The sequence below is a fragment of the Orbicella franksi genome, chromosome 9 (assembly GCF_964199315.1).
Source record: "Orbicella franksi chromosome 9, jaOrbFran1.1, whole genome shotgun sequence".
Classification (NCBI taxonomy): Eukaryota; Metazoa; Cnidaria; class Anthozoa; order Scleractinia; family Merulinidae; genus Orbicella; species Orbicella franksi.
In genome coordinates, this window is record NC_138153.1 from 6,364,706 (window position 1) to 6,382,084 (window position 17,379).

The 17,379-nt window shown below is 40.0% G+C and overlaps 1 protein-coding gene across 4 annotated transcripts in view; it reads right to left on the reverse strand.

Annotated features, from left to right (window-relative positions):
- LOC145496848 (uncharacterized) overlaps positions 1–17,340 on the reverse strand; it is a 21,678-nt gene extending 4,338 nt beyond the window's left edge. Inside the window, exons 1-15 of one of the 4 annotated variants that reach the window (XM_081476605.1) lie at positions 17,293–17,340; positions 15,760–15,846; positions 15,402–15,647; positions 14,449–14,601; positions 13,818–13,967; positions 13,006–13,185; positions 11,897–11,946; positions 10,411–10,540; positions 9,402–9,512; positions 6,585–6,697; positions 5,607–5,710; positions 3,668–3,763; positions 2,865–3,277; positions 1,500–2,189; positions 672–965 (exon numbers count right to left, since the gene is read on the reverse strand). In XM_081476605.1, coding sequence (XP_081332731.1) covers positions 672–965; positions 1,500–2,189; positions 2,865–3,277; positions 3,668–3,763; positions 5,607–5,710; positions 6,585–6,697; positions 9,402–9,512; positions 10,411–10,540; positions 11,897–11,946; positions 13,006–13,185; positions 13,818–13,967; positions 14,449–14,601; positions 15,402–15,647; positions 15,760–15,813 — 2,784 coding nt within the window. In that variant the 5' untranslated portion in view covers positions 15,814–15,846; positions 17,293–17,340. The other 3 variants (XM_081476606.1, XM_081476607.1, XM_081476608.1) reach the window with 3 other exon arrangements.
- Between the last annotated feature and the right edge of the window lie 39 nt (positions 17,341–17,379).

Sequence of the window (17,379 nt, forward strand, 5' to 3'; positions counted from 1 at the left end):
TACTTCGAGTTCACATGACATCTTCAGATTATGACGTTTCCCGCCAAAAGTCTCTGAGTGAGCAACCTTGCCAAATCTATGACGTCAGACAGTAACAATGACCGACGACCACCATTACAAGTGTATCTACTATTAGGGAGCTTAAGCCACGACGCCTATTCAAAACTGAATTTATATTTTACCAGCGAGATTTGCAGTTAGAGAGTTAAAGCAACGACGACCCCGAGGACAACGCCTTGTAAAAAAAGAATTTATATTTTATATTCGAACTTTGCAATTGTCTAGATCTGTTCAGTGCGCCAATGGCTCTTAAAGCGTGCTCACTGAAGCTAACTATGCAATGACAGCGTTCAATTCCAAATGGAAATACGAAAAATTAGCCGTCGTCGTTCGCTTTCCTCAGACTACGCAGGAACTTTGTCATTTCACGTTCTTGTTTGGAGAGGACGGCAAACAAATAAACAGAGATTTATAAGGCACGTGCACAGCTACTGTTTTGCTTATCAAAACTTTTGTTTCGTGACGTTCTCGTTGCCGTCATCGTCGTGGTTTGCTTAAGCTCCCTATTGTCTAGAGCGGCTCCGCCTCGGGAAAAATCGAGATTCTCGGGAAACAAACTGTTTTCCTCGGGCTTCAGTCAATTGATTCAAAATACAAGCACGATGTCATACCTGCTCGTCAAAAGGTCTTATAGTGATAAGCTTCCTAAACAAATGAATCAGCCACTGTGTTTGAAGCACCACCGTGTCACCATGCCAAATGATGATTCCCAGGTCGTGATAAAAATCCAACATGGCCACCATTTCCAGCTCGTCCTCGATAAAGCACATCTTACGTACAACGTTGTACAGCTGAGAAACCTTCAGGTAAAACGTCTTCTGTTGAACTAAGGCTTCGACGACCCTCTCAAAGTTGAACCAGCGGACAGGGACATCCTCTCCCATGTAGGGCTCTAAACGCAATACCTGGGCCAAAGAAGGATAGGTAAGCAGTTTTACGGTATATCGATAGAAGCTTCTGGTTTGGCGCTCACAGAAAAAATGAGTGACGTTCCTTTTTAAGTTAAAGGCAAAAAGATAAAGTCTGCACACAAGCCAGGGGGCTCATCAGGCTGGTCCTAATCTTCGGTTTCTGTAGCATGAAGTGACCAGGAGTATTTCTACTCCCCCCTGGATGGGATGCTAGTCCATCGCAGGGTTACCCCCAGCATTAAATTCTCCGGTACCCATTTATACACGTGGGTGGAGAGAGGCACTGTGAGAGGAAAGTGTCTTGCCCAAGAACACAACGTCCCCGGCCAAGGCTCGAACACGGACCACTCAATCCGGAGTCGAGCGCACTAACCATGAGGATACCGCGCCTCCCACTTCTTTTCTTTTTAATGCCAAGGCGAAACATGCAAGTTTACAGTTTTGTATTGTTTGATCCTAAAAATAAGAATAAGGCCTCTTATTATTTAAATGCACTTGGTTGGAAAAGCAAAGTTAACCCGTATTTACCTCTCTTATTTCCTGCCGAACTTTCTTAACGCCCTCATCCTCTCCAGCACGGGTATTATCTACCCGAAAAAAAGGCCGTCGTACGTGTTGCTCGTACGTCCTCCCAGAGAGGCTCTTTTTGATCTGGGTCTCCATTCGCTTAGGGTCCTCAAACGGGGTGTCCACATGGGTACCTACTATGATTACCGGTGGTCTTAAATACGGCTGCTCTTCTTCATGTCCCTTCTCTTTGGCTCTGAGCTCGGCACTCAGGTTATGCACAGAAACGAGCCATGACAGGATGCTGTCCAAGTTCGTTTCGTCTCCGCTGGAGTGAGGGATAAAGTCGTGCACACCTTGACGAACACAAGGCTCCATTTTAGCGTTCAGCTCCTTGCTCATGTTGTAAACGAGCACGTAAATTGCCCGAGGGGACAAAAACACGGGGTGTGATGCGTAGTACAGATGTTGGCCCGCGAAGTCCCATATGGTGACCACAGTCTCTCTGTCGCTGACCTGCTGTTCACCAGCTTGGCTCTGTAAGTACTTAGCCACGAGAGATTTCACGTCTTCTGGCACGGCTCCTGAAGTGTCCATTTCGATGTGAATGAATTCTGGATCTATTGGCAAATCAGCGATTTCTTCGGCTGCCTGCGGGAGGTCTGGAGAGGGGTCGGAGATGTTCTCCATTGACACATCTGCAGGTTTCACCTAAATGAAGGACGTAAATGAAAATGTAAGCAGGTACAGGAATAAAACCCCCTTTCGTCTGATAAAAAAGGAGCTTCGTGAACGACTGGCTTAACGCGCTGACCTGTCTTCAAATCCACATGTCCTGCATTCAAGTGCTTTACCCTACCAACAGCCAGAAATTTTAGCAGCCTCTTTGGCCACACTATGTAAACAGATAACCTGTTGGCTCCTCTCTAGTTGGTATTCTATGTTTGCTTAGTTTGTTTGAAATATTTATTATACACGGCACAACAGGTAACAAGCGGCTTTAAATGCAAGCCATGAACAAATGCACCACCGTTTCCTTTAACTTCCCTTTTAAATTAAGAGCTCCAGACTTCAAGTAGAAACAGTTAATTCGAATGAGTTGGTTTAACAATGAAGACAACTCATTTCTTATAGCTGTACATTGAAGACAACTCATGCCTTACATTGAAGACAACTCATTTCTTCGCTTTGGGAACCAACTTTTTACAGTTAAGCCGGACTAAATTAATTTTAATTCGTCACGGATAGTTTACAAAGGGCGTTTTGCAATCTGTTTGATCTTCTCAAATCTTACTCATCCACGACTTGCTTGTACGCGTCTCAAACATCTAACATCAAACCTTTGCCAAGCCATCATAGCATTCTCCACAGACTAACCACCCTTACCTGGCAAGCCTGTGGTCTTGACGAACCCTGTGTGACGTCACTCTGCGCAGTCTCGGTTTCCACGCTGGTTTCTGGCTTCTGTTCCTCGTCACCGGAGCGCAACTCTCCCACCACAAGTCTGGCGATATCATCCGCGAACTCAGAAGTAAACTTCTCGTTCTTCACAAGCTGCCAGTTCATCACACGATCAACATCCAACTCAAATCTCGACGGATCCACCTCTATCCCCTCAGTACTAGGTTCGCCAGGATCGAACGTCATTCCAAGAAGCGACTTCTTTAAACTTGTTTTACCGGCTCTGTTCTGGCCGATCAGCATGACGCGCCCGCGATACACCCTGACCTTGCCCTTTTTGAGTGCGCGTTGAAATGCACGCTCAGCCTCGATTCCACGCGCCTGAATCTCGGGCGGAACTGAAGAATAAAACAATCACGAGAAACGAATATATGGATGTCATTTTTAATTAACGAGAGGTTCCTTTTTTTGCAAGTTTAGACCGAGCCGAAAGCGAGGTTTTTGTAAACGCGCAAAGTAAAGAATGAGACCTATATTCTTCAATAACTACCGAGCAGGCCAGTTAAATTATTATCTTTGATTTTAATTTAACAAATAATAAAAATGATCTAGAAGCGATGTAAACTCGCGTTCTGTTCTGCCTATGAACCGTATTACCACAATAAGCCTGTAATTTGCAACTTCCAAATTCTCTTTTTTTATTTTTATTGCCATTTCAAGTGGACGGGTGATGAGAATAAAGGAATTCACCTAAATCATGCTTGAATTAAATATATTTAAAAGCCCACCTGAAGAATCTTCCTCATCCTCTGTCTCTGGTAAAGTACAAGCTGCTTCGGCTTCCACATCTTCACTCTGTGCCTCCCACTTAACATCTTCAGCACCTAAACAAATCAGTTGAAATCAATATAGCTGGTGAAAAAACACGTCTCTTTGGGTACTGGTTTTTTCACACCCAACAAAATCCAAAATAAGACCTGTGTAGTGTTGTAGAAATTTTCCTGTCGAATCTAAGAATTCACTTTCCCTTGTTTCGAAACTTGTGCCCAAAAAGACACTTCTGTTTACTCAAGACTGCCTGACTAAATACAACAATATGGCCGACTGAACTCGCACACATGGAGCGGTTTTTACTTGAGTGCCGAAAAGCCATTGGTCTTGGATAACTACGCTATGCTATTGGCTCGAAAAACTCGCACCACTTTTTCATCCAATCAAAAGTAAGACAGAAACCAATCGTGACTCACTCGCACAGGTTTTCCCGCGCTTTGCGTCACATGCATTTTGTTTGAGTTTTGATTGGTTCAGTGGATTGCATATGTCCCTCGTGATTATTTTGGTTTTGGTTTTAAGGGCCCATTAACTGATTCATGCGTGCGCTCGCGCGCGTTGCTAAGGAGGTGAAATTTCACTTCCGGTTACTTACGTCAGCCTGAGCGCGGAAAATAAAAACAACTCAATAACTTCCAAATTCGCTTACATTTTAGATGTTTTTCTTTGTTTCACAAAATGCAAAGTAAAACAAGTACCAGCAGAGACAAAATAAGAAAAAGACAGAACAACAAGAGCAATAGAAAGAGAAAACTAACTCCGTGTGGCTTTGTTTGATCTTACCAAAGTGCACTGGTAGTGTAAATTGCGCACGCGCTGATAGGATAACTTCCATTGTATATCGGGCGCACTTCCGGTTTCTTTAAATGCTAAAGGAAACGCGGTTTTTCATTAAATCCAGCCTTTTTCGACGGATTTCGATCAAAGCCAACGTTGAAAAGATAGCTATGCATTCCTTTTACAAAATCATGCTTTTTTCAGAAAACTACGAATTTTTAATATTTTAAAATTCTCTCAAAATCTGACCTTTTAGAAATGAAACAAAATCTATGCATAGCGTAATGAGGATTTAAATTAAAATATTAAATCAATGAAAAAAATCCCGATAAAGTAATTTGCCTGGGAGCCTTTGCGTTTTTTCAGTATCAGTCACATGACCATGGGCGTGGCCTGATGACGTGATCACTAGTGTTACTAATCATGAAAAAGTTAAAACACATGAGATAACTGTGAAGGGAATTAATCAACATGACACGAGCGTGGGACAAAGAAAAATTCTGAGTCCCCGACAGGAATCGAACCCATGACCTCCCGAACACCGGGCGGGCGCTCTATCCACTGAGCTACGAGAACTCATGGAGAGCAAGGTCATTTAACTGAGTTCATATATGATAGGTGTCCTGCATACTGCTAGGATCAACGCTATCGAAATTCACCATCTTTATTAACTTATCACTACTCACGATGAATTCGATAGCGTTGATCCTAGCAGTATGCAGGACACCTATCATATATGAACTCAGTTAAATGACCTTGCTCTCCATGAGTTCTCGTAGCTCAGTGGATAGAGCGCCCGCCCGGTGTTCGGGAGGTCATGGGTTCAATTCCTGTCGGGGACTCAGAATTTTTCTTTGTCCCACGCTCGTGTCATGTTGATTAATTCCCTTCACATTTCATTACCGAGCTTAAAATTCACCATCTTTATTAACTTATCACATGAGATAACTCTTAACTAACTAAAAATGATGAGGTTATATGAGAATAAATTTTCCTTAGCAACGGCTCGAAAAGATCGGTTAATGGGCCCTTAAGATGTATTCAATGCTGAAAACCGCTATAACTAGTAACACCTGTAGCTGTCCTAAACGACAGTTGAACATTCAATGGCCTACTTACCAACAAGCTCCTGCGTGTTTGAAGGATCAAATAATCCAAGAGTGCCATTCTTCTTTTCACCCAGCCAAGCTTCACCAGACAAAGAACTTTTTATTTTCTTGGCTCTGTCAAACAAAATTATTCCGACAACGTATCATCTGTTCAGCTCTCAATCAATGAACTAATGTATAAATTAAACTAATGTATAAATTAAACTAATGTATAAATTAAACTAATGTATAAATTAAATGTAGTGTAGTGTGATACGCCCATGTTTTTTGTATTTTTGTATTTTTTTGTCGAGCACTTTTATCATGAGCCCCTGGCTCAGGAGAATGGACAACCACTCCCTGTGTCACGACTTTAAATAAATTATCACGAAAAAAGTATTAGCTACGTTCCTCTTCAGTTCATGGGACGAGTGTGGACTCTACATCGTCCTTTCTCCTCAATTTTCATGTGAAAAGAATTTTTCGGGACTGCCGGTAACGGAGAACTAACACAGACTGGCAACAGAACCCCTCATGTATCTTTTCATGAGAATGTTACCGAGAGCGTGAACACTGTGATGTTTTAATTTAAAACAAAATTAAAATTATAGTAACCCCCCACACGAAGATTGTGGCCTAAAAGCGTCCCGCAGAACTGTGCGTCCCACATGAACAACTGTTTAGTCAAAATGGCAAAATACTCGGGTAGCCTATTACGGGCTAGCATTTCATCTACGGGGTGTAGTAATACTCCATGTTGATGATGGACCTAAAACTGGAGTCAAACAACAATCTCTCACTCGGCTCCAAATTAAAATGCTTTACAGAGTTTTTTTCCTCAGTCCAGGCTTGGAACAAACTGTAACTTTACCCATGCAACAGTATGTTAGAAACTGACAACTGCCGTCAAACGATACATAGGCTAACTGATTGAACAAAACAAAAATGCAAAACTAATCAAACATATTTCACTTCTTGATAAATAAAATAAAAGAAGAGCAAAACTTACAAAGAAAATGTCTTGGAAATCAGCAAAATAACTTCATTCTTTTTGCAGCTAAGTTCATGTGGATACTGGCCTTCGAAATCCGAAGTGACGCGAAGTTTAGGAAGAGAAAATGTCTGCAAAGAAGATGTTACAATTTATTTATGCTATACATGTCACAATGAAATCAAATCCCACAGTTAAGACTGATTATGAAAGCAGAATTAATTGTGAGTAAACTTAGCCCTAACTATATCTACAATAGTTTATGATCAGACAGCCACATACAATAAAGTGACAACAGACTCATCAAATGTTAGGAAGTGTTTGGGCGGAGAATGTACTGGCAAGACTTGAGTAAAACCCACTGACTGTGTACATCACAGGATGAGGGGCCTTGGCACACAACGCCCTACCGAGGGATGCCCTGTGCCTGTATTGTGAAGCAGGCGTGGTTGTAAGTATGTCATGGAGTATGCTCCATTCCAAAAGGGCTTTGGTACAGGGCTCAAGAGATGAAAAGGCTGCAATTCCACACTTTTAGGTAACCGCTATTGATTATGTTTACTGTGCGTTACGCTCTCAATAGAACAAGCAGTTCACTGTCAATAACAAAAATGGGAGGGAAGGAGGGAGGGAGAGAGGGAGGGAGAGAGAGAGGGAGGGAGGGAGGGAGGGAGAGAGGAATTAATTATGCTGCTAGATCGACAACTTGCAACCCTCTGAAAATAAGCCAGCTGAGAGGGATCACATGGCAAAAGCATGCATGATTGACAGATGCTAAATATGCCAGTCACGTGTGGTATGGGGCTGCAATGATGACCACAGGCAGGGGTTTCATTTACGTTTACAGCAGGAGGGCAAACTACTTGATTTGAAATTCTTCATAAGAAAAACTTTCCACTAGATGGTCAAACCAGCTGGGCAAAATTGTCCTCATAGCCGGTCAATTTGCCTGGTGCCCGGCCCATAATGAAAACCCTGCACAGGGTCAATTTAGTCTTTATTAACTAACATTAACTTTTATTTTATTCTACAATATCAAAATGATATTAGTAAGGGTGAATTAAGGTTACCGTATACCTTCAGGGGTGTCTCACGTCCAAGCGATGTAGCGCGTCCGGTTTAAGCTGTAGATACCTAAACCCCTATATCAAATTAAAGCTTATAGAGCTGGCTATCAAACCATACCAAAAATTTTGAAATAAAATGAAGTGCCGATTTTTTCACAGCCACTAAATGCGAGCGTCCTAATCAACTTTTGGAAACTACAAGTCAAAGTGAATTTTGTTTTTCGCCAATTTATTTTTTTCCTCGGTTTCAGGACAAAAAGCGCTAAAAAAGCGTGTCTGCGTTTTGCCACATTCGATTGCAGTAAAAAGTTACAGAACATTTTCAAAATAGGATTTAAAAAATGAAGTGATCGTACAAAAATTGCTCTCGGAGAAAAAATATTTTGAAATAAAGAATTCGCAGACACATTTTGTTTTTTTTTATGTTAATCTAGCTACTGTCCAAATTTGAGGGCAATCAAACAAATCCCCTTTGAGTTGTAACTCTTTAAAGTGTCTGCTTCAAGCGAAAAAATTTATTCGAGAAAACAGCGCTAAGAAAAATTTCTTGCTTCACAAACAAACTCCGCCCACAAACGCCTTCAACTGGGTTCTCAGATCACTGAGCCAATCAGCGCTTGGAAAATTTACTACCATTAACTCGTGGTGAAATTTACGCGTGAATCTCGAAAAACCCTCGTGTTTTGCAATGCGCTCAAGGCGGAGAGATAATTTTTCTGTAGCTCGGTTTTTCTTGAAGCTGGCCTGGCAAAATGGGGAAGACGAAAAAGGATACGAACGCTAGAGTGGCTGGGTGACGAGAACAAACTGAACAAAAGAAAGCGCGGCGGAGCAAATGTGCATGGATAATATTCCAATGGATCTCAATGAGTTGGGCGATTCATCGGTATCGGACTCAACAAAAGAGTCAATGTACACGTCGCTGTTATAGCTGTTGAGTTCCCAAATTTTTACAGAATCTTTCTCTACTCTTGACTCGATCTTTTTGCCCGCTTGATACGATAGCTATAGCTTCATCCGCGAGGCCAACTTTCGCTTCTTCACTCATTGATGTGTTTTCATTCGTTCTTCGCTTTTTCAAACTGGTAAACAGAGTTTTCCGTGGTCCATGTTTACTTATAACTTAATAGAATTACATCTAATACGAAAAATGCTTGGATCTGAGTAGCCAGCCAATTCGTGGTATCCATATATTCCCGCGAAAGTAGTCTCGGTTGATTGCGTAAACGTTATAGGGCTGTCAATCAAGAGGGAACTTTTACTTCTGGCCGTAACGTAAAACCTCCATTTCTCTGCCAATATTGAGTTTTTTTCAATTTTGTTTTCAGAAATTAGAGATTACTCTTCGACCATTACTTTGAACCAAAAATCCAAATTTGAAGAAAATTGCCGATCTGAAGGTATACTGTAATCTTAACTTATGGCCAATCCTTTACAAGAATGACTGAAACGATGCGAGAAGGCATTCCTTTGTGACAACTATTCTTATTCTAGCAGATTGTGAATTTCCCATTTTGGCTTCTTCTGAGAGTAAAATAGCCACTGAACATGATCTTATTCCAGGATATTACAAATAAATGAGCCTTACAACCTTTTTAACTAGAACACATTTTATGGTATACAATATGTGGCTACCACAGTACATCTTGCAACAAAGTATACAATAACATTACACTGTATAAATGTTTAAAGGCATTGAGAGTGATTGCATATACTTCAGTGGACTGAAAGTATATGCTTACAGCACAATAAAATCAAGTCTACTCACTGACAGAGTTTTTACAACATGAGACAGTGTTGGTCTGTTCTTTGCAACTTTTACGCAGCACTGATCAAACAAATTCTTCAGCAAATCAGGAGAAAGGTCGTTATAAATTACCTATCAGTGGAAAAGAAGCAAAACAGAGTTCCTAAGCATGGGTGTACATGATTAAGTTTAAAATGCAAGGCACCAAGTCTCATTTATTTCGGTGCAGCAGACATTTGCAATACATACAATGGGCCATTTGCCTGACCATGTCACATGAATTTGTCAATCAAAAAATGTTTGAGGTATGAGTGGGCTTCTAGCCAGGATTTGGCAATGGGCTAGGACCTGCTCAAATGAACAACAATTTATAAAGCAACATATCAAACATACAAAAAAAAAATTTAAAAGTGGCTGTCCACAGGATGCCTGGACACCCATCTGGCTAAAAGTCTGGGTATGAGATAGATACCAAGAAAAGAAAAGAGAATGATGAAATTAGTAAGATTTTCAATTTTCTGGTCACAGATGTTTTAGTGCGAGATTTTAGGACAGTTTGATTGTTTAGAAATTTTAACTATTTGAAAGGATGATAGATGGCAAAGCTTGCCACCCAGCAGTGTTGTTCCTTGCAAGTCTTGTCATTATAATTAATTTCTTAAACCTTTAGTAAACTGCAACGTCTCACACTTTTATACCCATTTCATATTCATCTCATCATCTCCTTTGTACAACTGTGATGAACATTTCTTCACCACACAAACCACATCTTTATAGTGTGTAAACGAAAACTGCCACTCAACAACCCAAATTCATGTTGTGATAATTTTGAATGGACACTGAAATAGGAAATTCTAAGGATGATGTTTACAGAAAACAGCAATGACAAAAATTGCCTCTGATTTTGTTCTCTTTTTCTGACTAATCCTAGAGTTTATCTAACACAAATGTAAAAGAACTTCCAAGCAAATAGGAACATCCACTCTTTAGTGTACAAACAGATAAAATGGACATAAAAGATTATAAGTACCTCTCCTTTCAAGGCGGATAAGTTATCCTTACTAAATGCAAGATGACGAAATAATTCTTTAGCAGTTTGCGCAAACCAAGAAACCACGTCGTTGTTTGTGAAAGCATTAAATTTTTTACCATGTTGAGACCTACAACAGAAAGAAGTTACATGAACGTAAGTATCTAAATAGTGTCAGTTGCATGCCCTTTCCAATCAAATCTTTGATAATAAGCAAGTAAGTATCACTAAGTAAGAGGAGAAACTACAAAACAACAAGTAGATGCCTTGAACTATGACTTGCCTGTCTACAATCAATCAACACACTACCAACTAAGGAAAAGAGGGAGTGAACAGGTTTGTGGATCGACGGATCAGGCCATCAAAAGTGCACAGCTTTTGCAATAAATTAAGTGGATTCATGCATTTCTAATAAAAATATGACAGATCGTGGATGAATACCAACAATGATAATAGCCAGGTGCAAGGTGGGCTCTGTAATAGCAGGGGCCAATCACCTGTAATAGTTTCTTCTAAGAATTATACGTTATTGTTAATCAGTGCATACAAACCATGCCCTATTGCAGACCAAAATGGCCAAATTTTATACCCTATTTCAGACCAAAAATGGCTCAAAACCATGGCCTTTGGTGCCGTGCATAGCTGTGTGCACGTACTCCCAAGGGGGAAGGCAAAAGCAAACACCTTACGTTTCCCTGAGTGATGTCATAAAAAATCACATGATAAAAGAGAGTTCGATTTTGTGTCATTTACACCAGACTAGATGCGTTTATAGTCAGCCGGATTATTTCTTGTTGCCAGCACAATAAAGGACAAGTGCGGACAACACCTGCAGTGAAACTATGCCAAATTTGAACGAAAACATTGGCAGATCGACTGATTTGGCAAAAAAATAGCACAGATTGTCAGATTTATGTACCCTCCCTATTCACCTCCATTGGAAAAGAACTAAGATCTGGAAAGTCCCTAACATCACGAGGAAACAACATAACAGGTATAGGTTTCCAAAGAAACTACTGTGCTGCATCAGCTGGCAAGTGGGACTCTGAACTGAAAAATGGCTTCTGCTTGAAACAACGGCTTCATCACTAACTTGCTATCATGGTAACTCATTTACCTTTATGTTTATCAACTTCAAGTTAATAAATAGCTAACTCAGACATCATGGTTACAATAATAATTATTAGTATTATTGATAATAATAGCACTTAAAAGCATCCAGAAAAAGCTACATGTAAACGTGGCTGAGGCCACGAGGAAGTGTCCACTAATAACATGTTCACATCATGATTTTCTAAAAAATATATCTTTTCAAAAACACTAATTAAAAAAATGTTTTACAATAAAATACATAACAATGATAATATCAATAATACTGGCTGGTCAATGTGAAGTTCTTTGCCACTGTATAATGGCAAATTGATGCAAATCAATGCAACTGTAATACAAAATTATGTACATGATGATTCATAACATATTAACTAACTCATCCATCTGGTCCCGTCGGAAACATCCCCACAGACCTCCCAGTTTGATCTGCAAGTCAATAATAGGTCACTTTAAGTCCATACTGTATTACGTATATTATTAAATAGCCACTTTTAATTGACAACTGATATCAATTTATTGCATAACGGACAGAATTGATTTAGAAAATTATGCAAATGTGGGCAATCTTTACAAATTATCCTCCTAAACTATGCAAATGTGTCGCAAAAAAGTCTGAAAACTTTCAGTGGTGTTTTTCTGCCAGTACTGTACTCAACTGCTTCCACGTAGCCCTGTAAGTACTCCTAGTCTACTTTACTGTACTCTACTGTACTGTACTTTCTACTCTACTCTACTCTTATTTACTCTACACTGCTGTACTGTACACTACGCTACGATACTGTACACTACCTCTACTCTGCTCTACTCTGCTCTGCTCCTGTGTAGGCTACGCTACTGTACTGTACGCCATGCTATGATACTTTACACTACCTCTACTCTGCTCCTGTGTTCGCTACGCTACTGTACTGTACGCTATGCTACGATACTTTACACTACTTCTACTCTGCTCTACTCTGCTCTGCTCCGCTCCAGTGTATGCTACGCTACTGTATTGTACACTATGCTATGATACTGCACACTACCTCTACTCTGCTCTGCTTGGCTCTGCTCTGCCTCTCTCCACCCTGCCCATGCTCGGCGTACTTCCTTTGTGGCTTACGACTGAAAGGGGTGGTCAATGGTAAATGCAAGACTTTGTAAGAAAGGCAGACTGGCATTTTTCTTTGCAGGCCCAAGACATTTTGACTTCTTCAATTGCAAGATGGAGACTTCAAAGTGTTTTAAACATGAGCTCAAGATGTTTAGACATCATTAATTTTTATGAAAACAAACAAACAAACAAACAAACAAACAAACTGTGAGACAGCTTTGTGAACAATCAAGACTGCAAGACACACATAACCACTAAAGAAGGAGACTGCAATACCCATGAAATTCGACAAAAAAATCTTGCAAGACCTATGGTTTTTGAAGGACCATTCGCCACCTCTACTGATCAAATTAAAATCATAACTTTTGATATACACTGAACCATAAGTCATGTACCTTGCCAGGTGCTACCACAAATATGGAGGTAGAGTTTAACCTCAAGTGCACGAGATCTTTACTACCAAGATATTCCAAGGCTGATGCAATCTGAGTGACCATTTGAATTACATTGACCACTGACATGATAAGGTGCGACCTGGCTTCAAGGATGTTTCCATACTTTGCAAAATCTGTGACCTGTGGATAGAATATGATGACTATTGCTTAAAGAATAACAATATATTATAATAATTAATTATCTGTTTCTTCTGTCTTTTGTAATGATCTGTGAGCTAATCACCAGGGGTTTCAAAAAGGGTTGGGTTGTAAAGGACAATTTTTCCTGCCTGGTTTGACCATTTAGAGGTAGGTTTTCTTATAAAGAAGTTCAGTTCAAAAAGGTTTTATTTGCCTTCCTACTGAAAACAATTATGAAACCCCTGAATCACAGTGATCTACTCATCCTAAAACAGAAAGAGTGACAATCTTAACTACAGCCTGATGAAAAATCACTATTTACATGTAGGATGCTGTTTCATGATTGGCAGAATATTGCAGGCCAGGCCAGGCATTCATTTAGTTGGGGTGCAGCGCAAAAACAGCAAGCGCGAAAAGGAAAGAGGAGTAGTCATGTTTTGGTTCCTTCAGGCAGTCTATAAGTGGGCAGAAGGATATTTGGTAAGAACGTTTACAGGTATTCCCTCGCCTTCCTACATGTACGCTGCACCTCTCCTTCTATTTGTTTTTTTCCTTGCTCATGGTTTTCCCACCAGCTGCACCCCAACCAACTGAATGCCTGGAAGAGGCTACACTGACATGTATTTCATTACCAGAGCAACAGAATCGGTGTACAATCCTGGTAAAACGACTCCATAAAGATGAAGGATGTTCTCGTGATTCAATGAAGTTGCTAACTCGGCCTCGTGAAGGAAATGCTTCCTTTGGGACTGGCCTCGATCATATCTCAATGCCACTTGGATCTGCATAGTTAATGAAAACCCTTGTTAATCAACTAAGGCCATACTAATTAAAAGTAACCCTAAATTGAATGAAAAGGCAACTTCTCTAAGAAGCACTTGTTAAGAAACTCTGTTGATTTAATCAAGAATTGAAAGAGCCTCTCAAATCTAGCCACATTGGCAGAGTCACCACTTAATGATTGCTACCTAAGTGTATCCCTGAAGGGACTGCATAATAATTAGTCAGGATACAAAGATGACCCAAATAATGAGAGGTTGGTGACACTTGACGTCCTCCATCACTTTTTGCTGAAACACAATGATCATAACCCCTTTAGCTTGACCTCTGGGAAAACACATTCAGAGACAGTGAGAAATGTTTGCAGCTTTTTTCTGATCCAACCACTAACCCGTAATTTAGTTCTTGTATTTTCCCTCAAAATTCAAGAGCATGGAGCAGGTTATCACCAAATCAGTGTAACAGTACACATGCTGATCGCACCTTCTCTCCATCCGGCTTTGTCCAAATAGCTTTAAGCACAGTTCCTGATACTGGTCCTGTTGCAGTCTTCTTTATAACTTGAATATCATTCACAGAAATAAATGGCACTCCATGGGATTCTAACTGTGCCTTGTATGGGAGCTTTCCATGTTTCTAGAAAACAAAATAGTTTAGTATACATAATTATGATAAGCCCTGTCTTGTCATTCTTTGTATCACTATTTTTTGTGCTGTAATTAATTAACTATGTCCTGTATGTTTTCAAGGATAGCCATTTTATAATTATTATTAGTATATACAGGTGTCCACGATTAGCTTACTGTTTACAGTAAGCTAGAAGTTTTTGACACGATAATAAAGTTATTCATTCATTCATTCCTTCACTGTTTTCCCACATAATTATCATGAACAAACAACTGGAAATGGTCCAAAATTTTTATATGGAAAATAGGAGATGAGACTGGAATTTTCAAACAGATGGGAGGGGTCAATAACAACAACACCCTACCTTGATAGAGGTACAGATATTATTCTAGAATAAAACAGTCAGGAAAGCTCAACTGCTCATAACGTGGAAGGAGGGGCAGGGGGGGGGGGTGGGATTCTGGGTGAATAAGGGGCAAGAGGGGTTCAGCAAGCAGAAGGAGAAATGGCAGGACGCAGGAATTCCAAGAGGGCAGAAGCAAAACACTAACTTTTGCAATTTAATAATTAAGACAGGCACCCAAATTGTTCTTTGACTTTCACTCAGAAACGCCTAAGAATTGCACAACTTAATGACTAAAATTATTTGTTAAGAGTCTGCTAATTTACAAGGAGATGGGAGCAAGATGGAAAAGAGGGGGAGATAGCAGGTAAAGGTACACAATAAGGGAGAGCAGCGTATGACAAGCAGGAAGTTCTGACTCCCTGTCCCCCAACTGTGACTGTAAACAAACAAAATGGTACACTACCTTTGCCAAATAAACAAAATCAGTTGTTTTTGCTTTTTCTGGCAGCTGTCTCAGTCGGTCCTTTGCAAAGTTAGGTAGAAGTCTGAATCTTTTCAATTTTTCATCATCAAGTTTACTCAGATCAGCAAGGGAATGGATTTGCAGGTCATAGCACAGCACATTGAAACTGTCTTTGAGGTTTTCCTCAGCAAGGAGAAGGTAAATCTTGTCAAGGTCAGTTAGATTAACTTCATGATTGAAAGGAGCCTGCAAAGAATGTTAGCAATCACCAGCGAAAGTTGTTGATTTTCAAAAAACACAGCTAGATTAGAGTTGCATAAAACAAAGAGGAAATAATTGCATTTTTCTCTGGCCTTACATCATCTGACTTGGGTAATCTTGGAAACAGGATTGACTTCTTCAGCTTTTTCATCGTATGGACAGCACAGTAACCTTCAAATCAAATCTATGGAAAATTTAATGTGCTAATGGCAGTCTATATTCTAGGTGGCAAAGAATAGGGCTTAGGGCTTCAAGATTCCAAGACAGAGAAGGGAAGACTCTAGGACTCTATTATATTGCATCCTGACCCAAGTAGCCTTTCCTAGAAATATGCCGGGTACTGGAGTTATGACTTGGAAAGATTAATTGAAGTGGTCAGTGCGAATGAGAACATATGATTAGGTACAGATGTGTGCCCCATATTACTTGAACAAGAAACCCTATAGGAACAGAAATAGGCTTTTTTTATCTAGGTTCCATGAAGAAAGAAAAACTACCTCTTGATTCCAAACAAAATCGAGGCCCTCCACTGCCCCTCCCATCTTCCACTATAAACTGGATGTATGAATTCTCATTAAGGTAGAGGAACCCAGGAGGCCATTGGAGGGGGGGGGGGGGGGGGAGAGGGGCAGAGGGGGGACTCCCACATGAGGAGGACCTGAGCCTGGGTCTTCTAAGGTGTAGCAAGGGTTTTAGGAGTCACCAAAATACCTTAATTACATGAAACTTTCGTGACACATTAATTTCACAAATTTCGCATTTTAAAAAAAATGGTGAAATTAAAGTGACCCAAACAATAAGTGTCACAAACATAACATGATGCGAAAATTAAGTGATTCACATTATGTTACTGCTGACATGTAGTCCTGCCATTGTGTTTTTGTTACTTTTGACGTTATTGTACCTTTGATAAAGTCAGTTTACTGAATTCAAGGACATGTTTATATGTAACATTGCCAAGGAAATAAATTGTGTGTTGCTGTTAAACGTGAAATTAAAGTGATTTAGAATACAAAATTTTAGCAAAATTGCGGAATTTAAGTGTCATGAAATATGCCCACCTCAAAATCGCGAAATAAAAGTGTCGCAAAAATATCATGTAATAAGGTAACCTGGCATCCTGTCACACAATAAATTCAAAATGAAGTCTCAAAATGCCTGCCTGGCCACAAAGGAGCTCTTATCTTTTGGGGTTCTTAATGTTTTATTTTTGAGATTAATTTTGCTCCACTACCTTAACAAGGTTCTCATGATTCATCAGAGGATTTATCTAAAACCGCCGTTTCAGCGTTCTTCTTATGGCATTTGACCGGCTTTGGGGGTGTGGCTGTCAAGATATATACGAGAATCTAAATTGCATTTGCGTACATTGGGGAACAAGCGATAATCTTTGATGCTATTTGAGGTATTGCTTAAACATAGTACTGGTGATATAGACAAAAGCAGGCTAACAGTATCACTAGAATTTGAGTATGCTCTAAAGTAATGCTACCCATATATCATTTTATACTTTCGATCCGTTCAGCACGAAACTGACATGTATCCAGTCAGAAGCATTTACCCCTGTCTTCCCTCCGACGGTAATCTAGCATCTCAAGATAATAAGATAGATTCACTATAAATTGCGTACCTGTCACTGTATTAAAACGTGTAATTTGTTGAACATATTCAACGCAATATCAACCAGGCGTTCCTTCCTTCAGTTCCAATCCAGGCC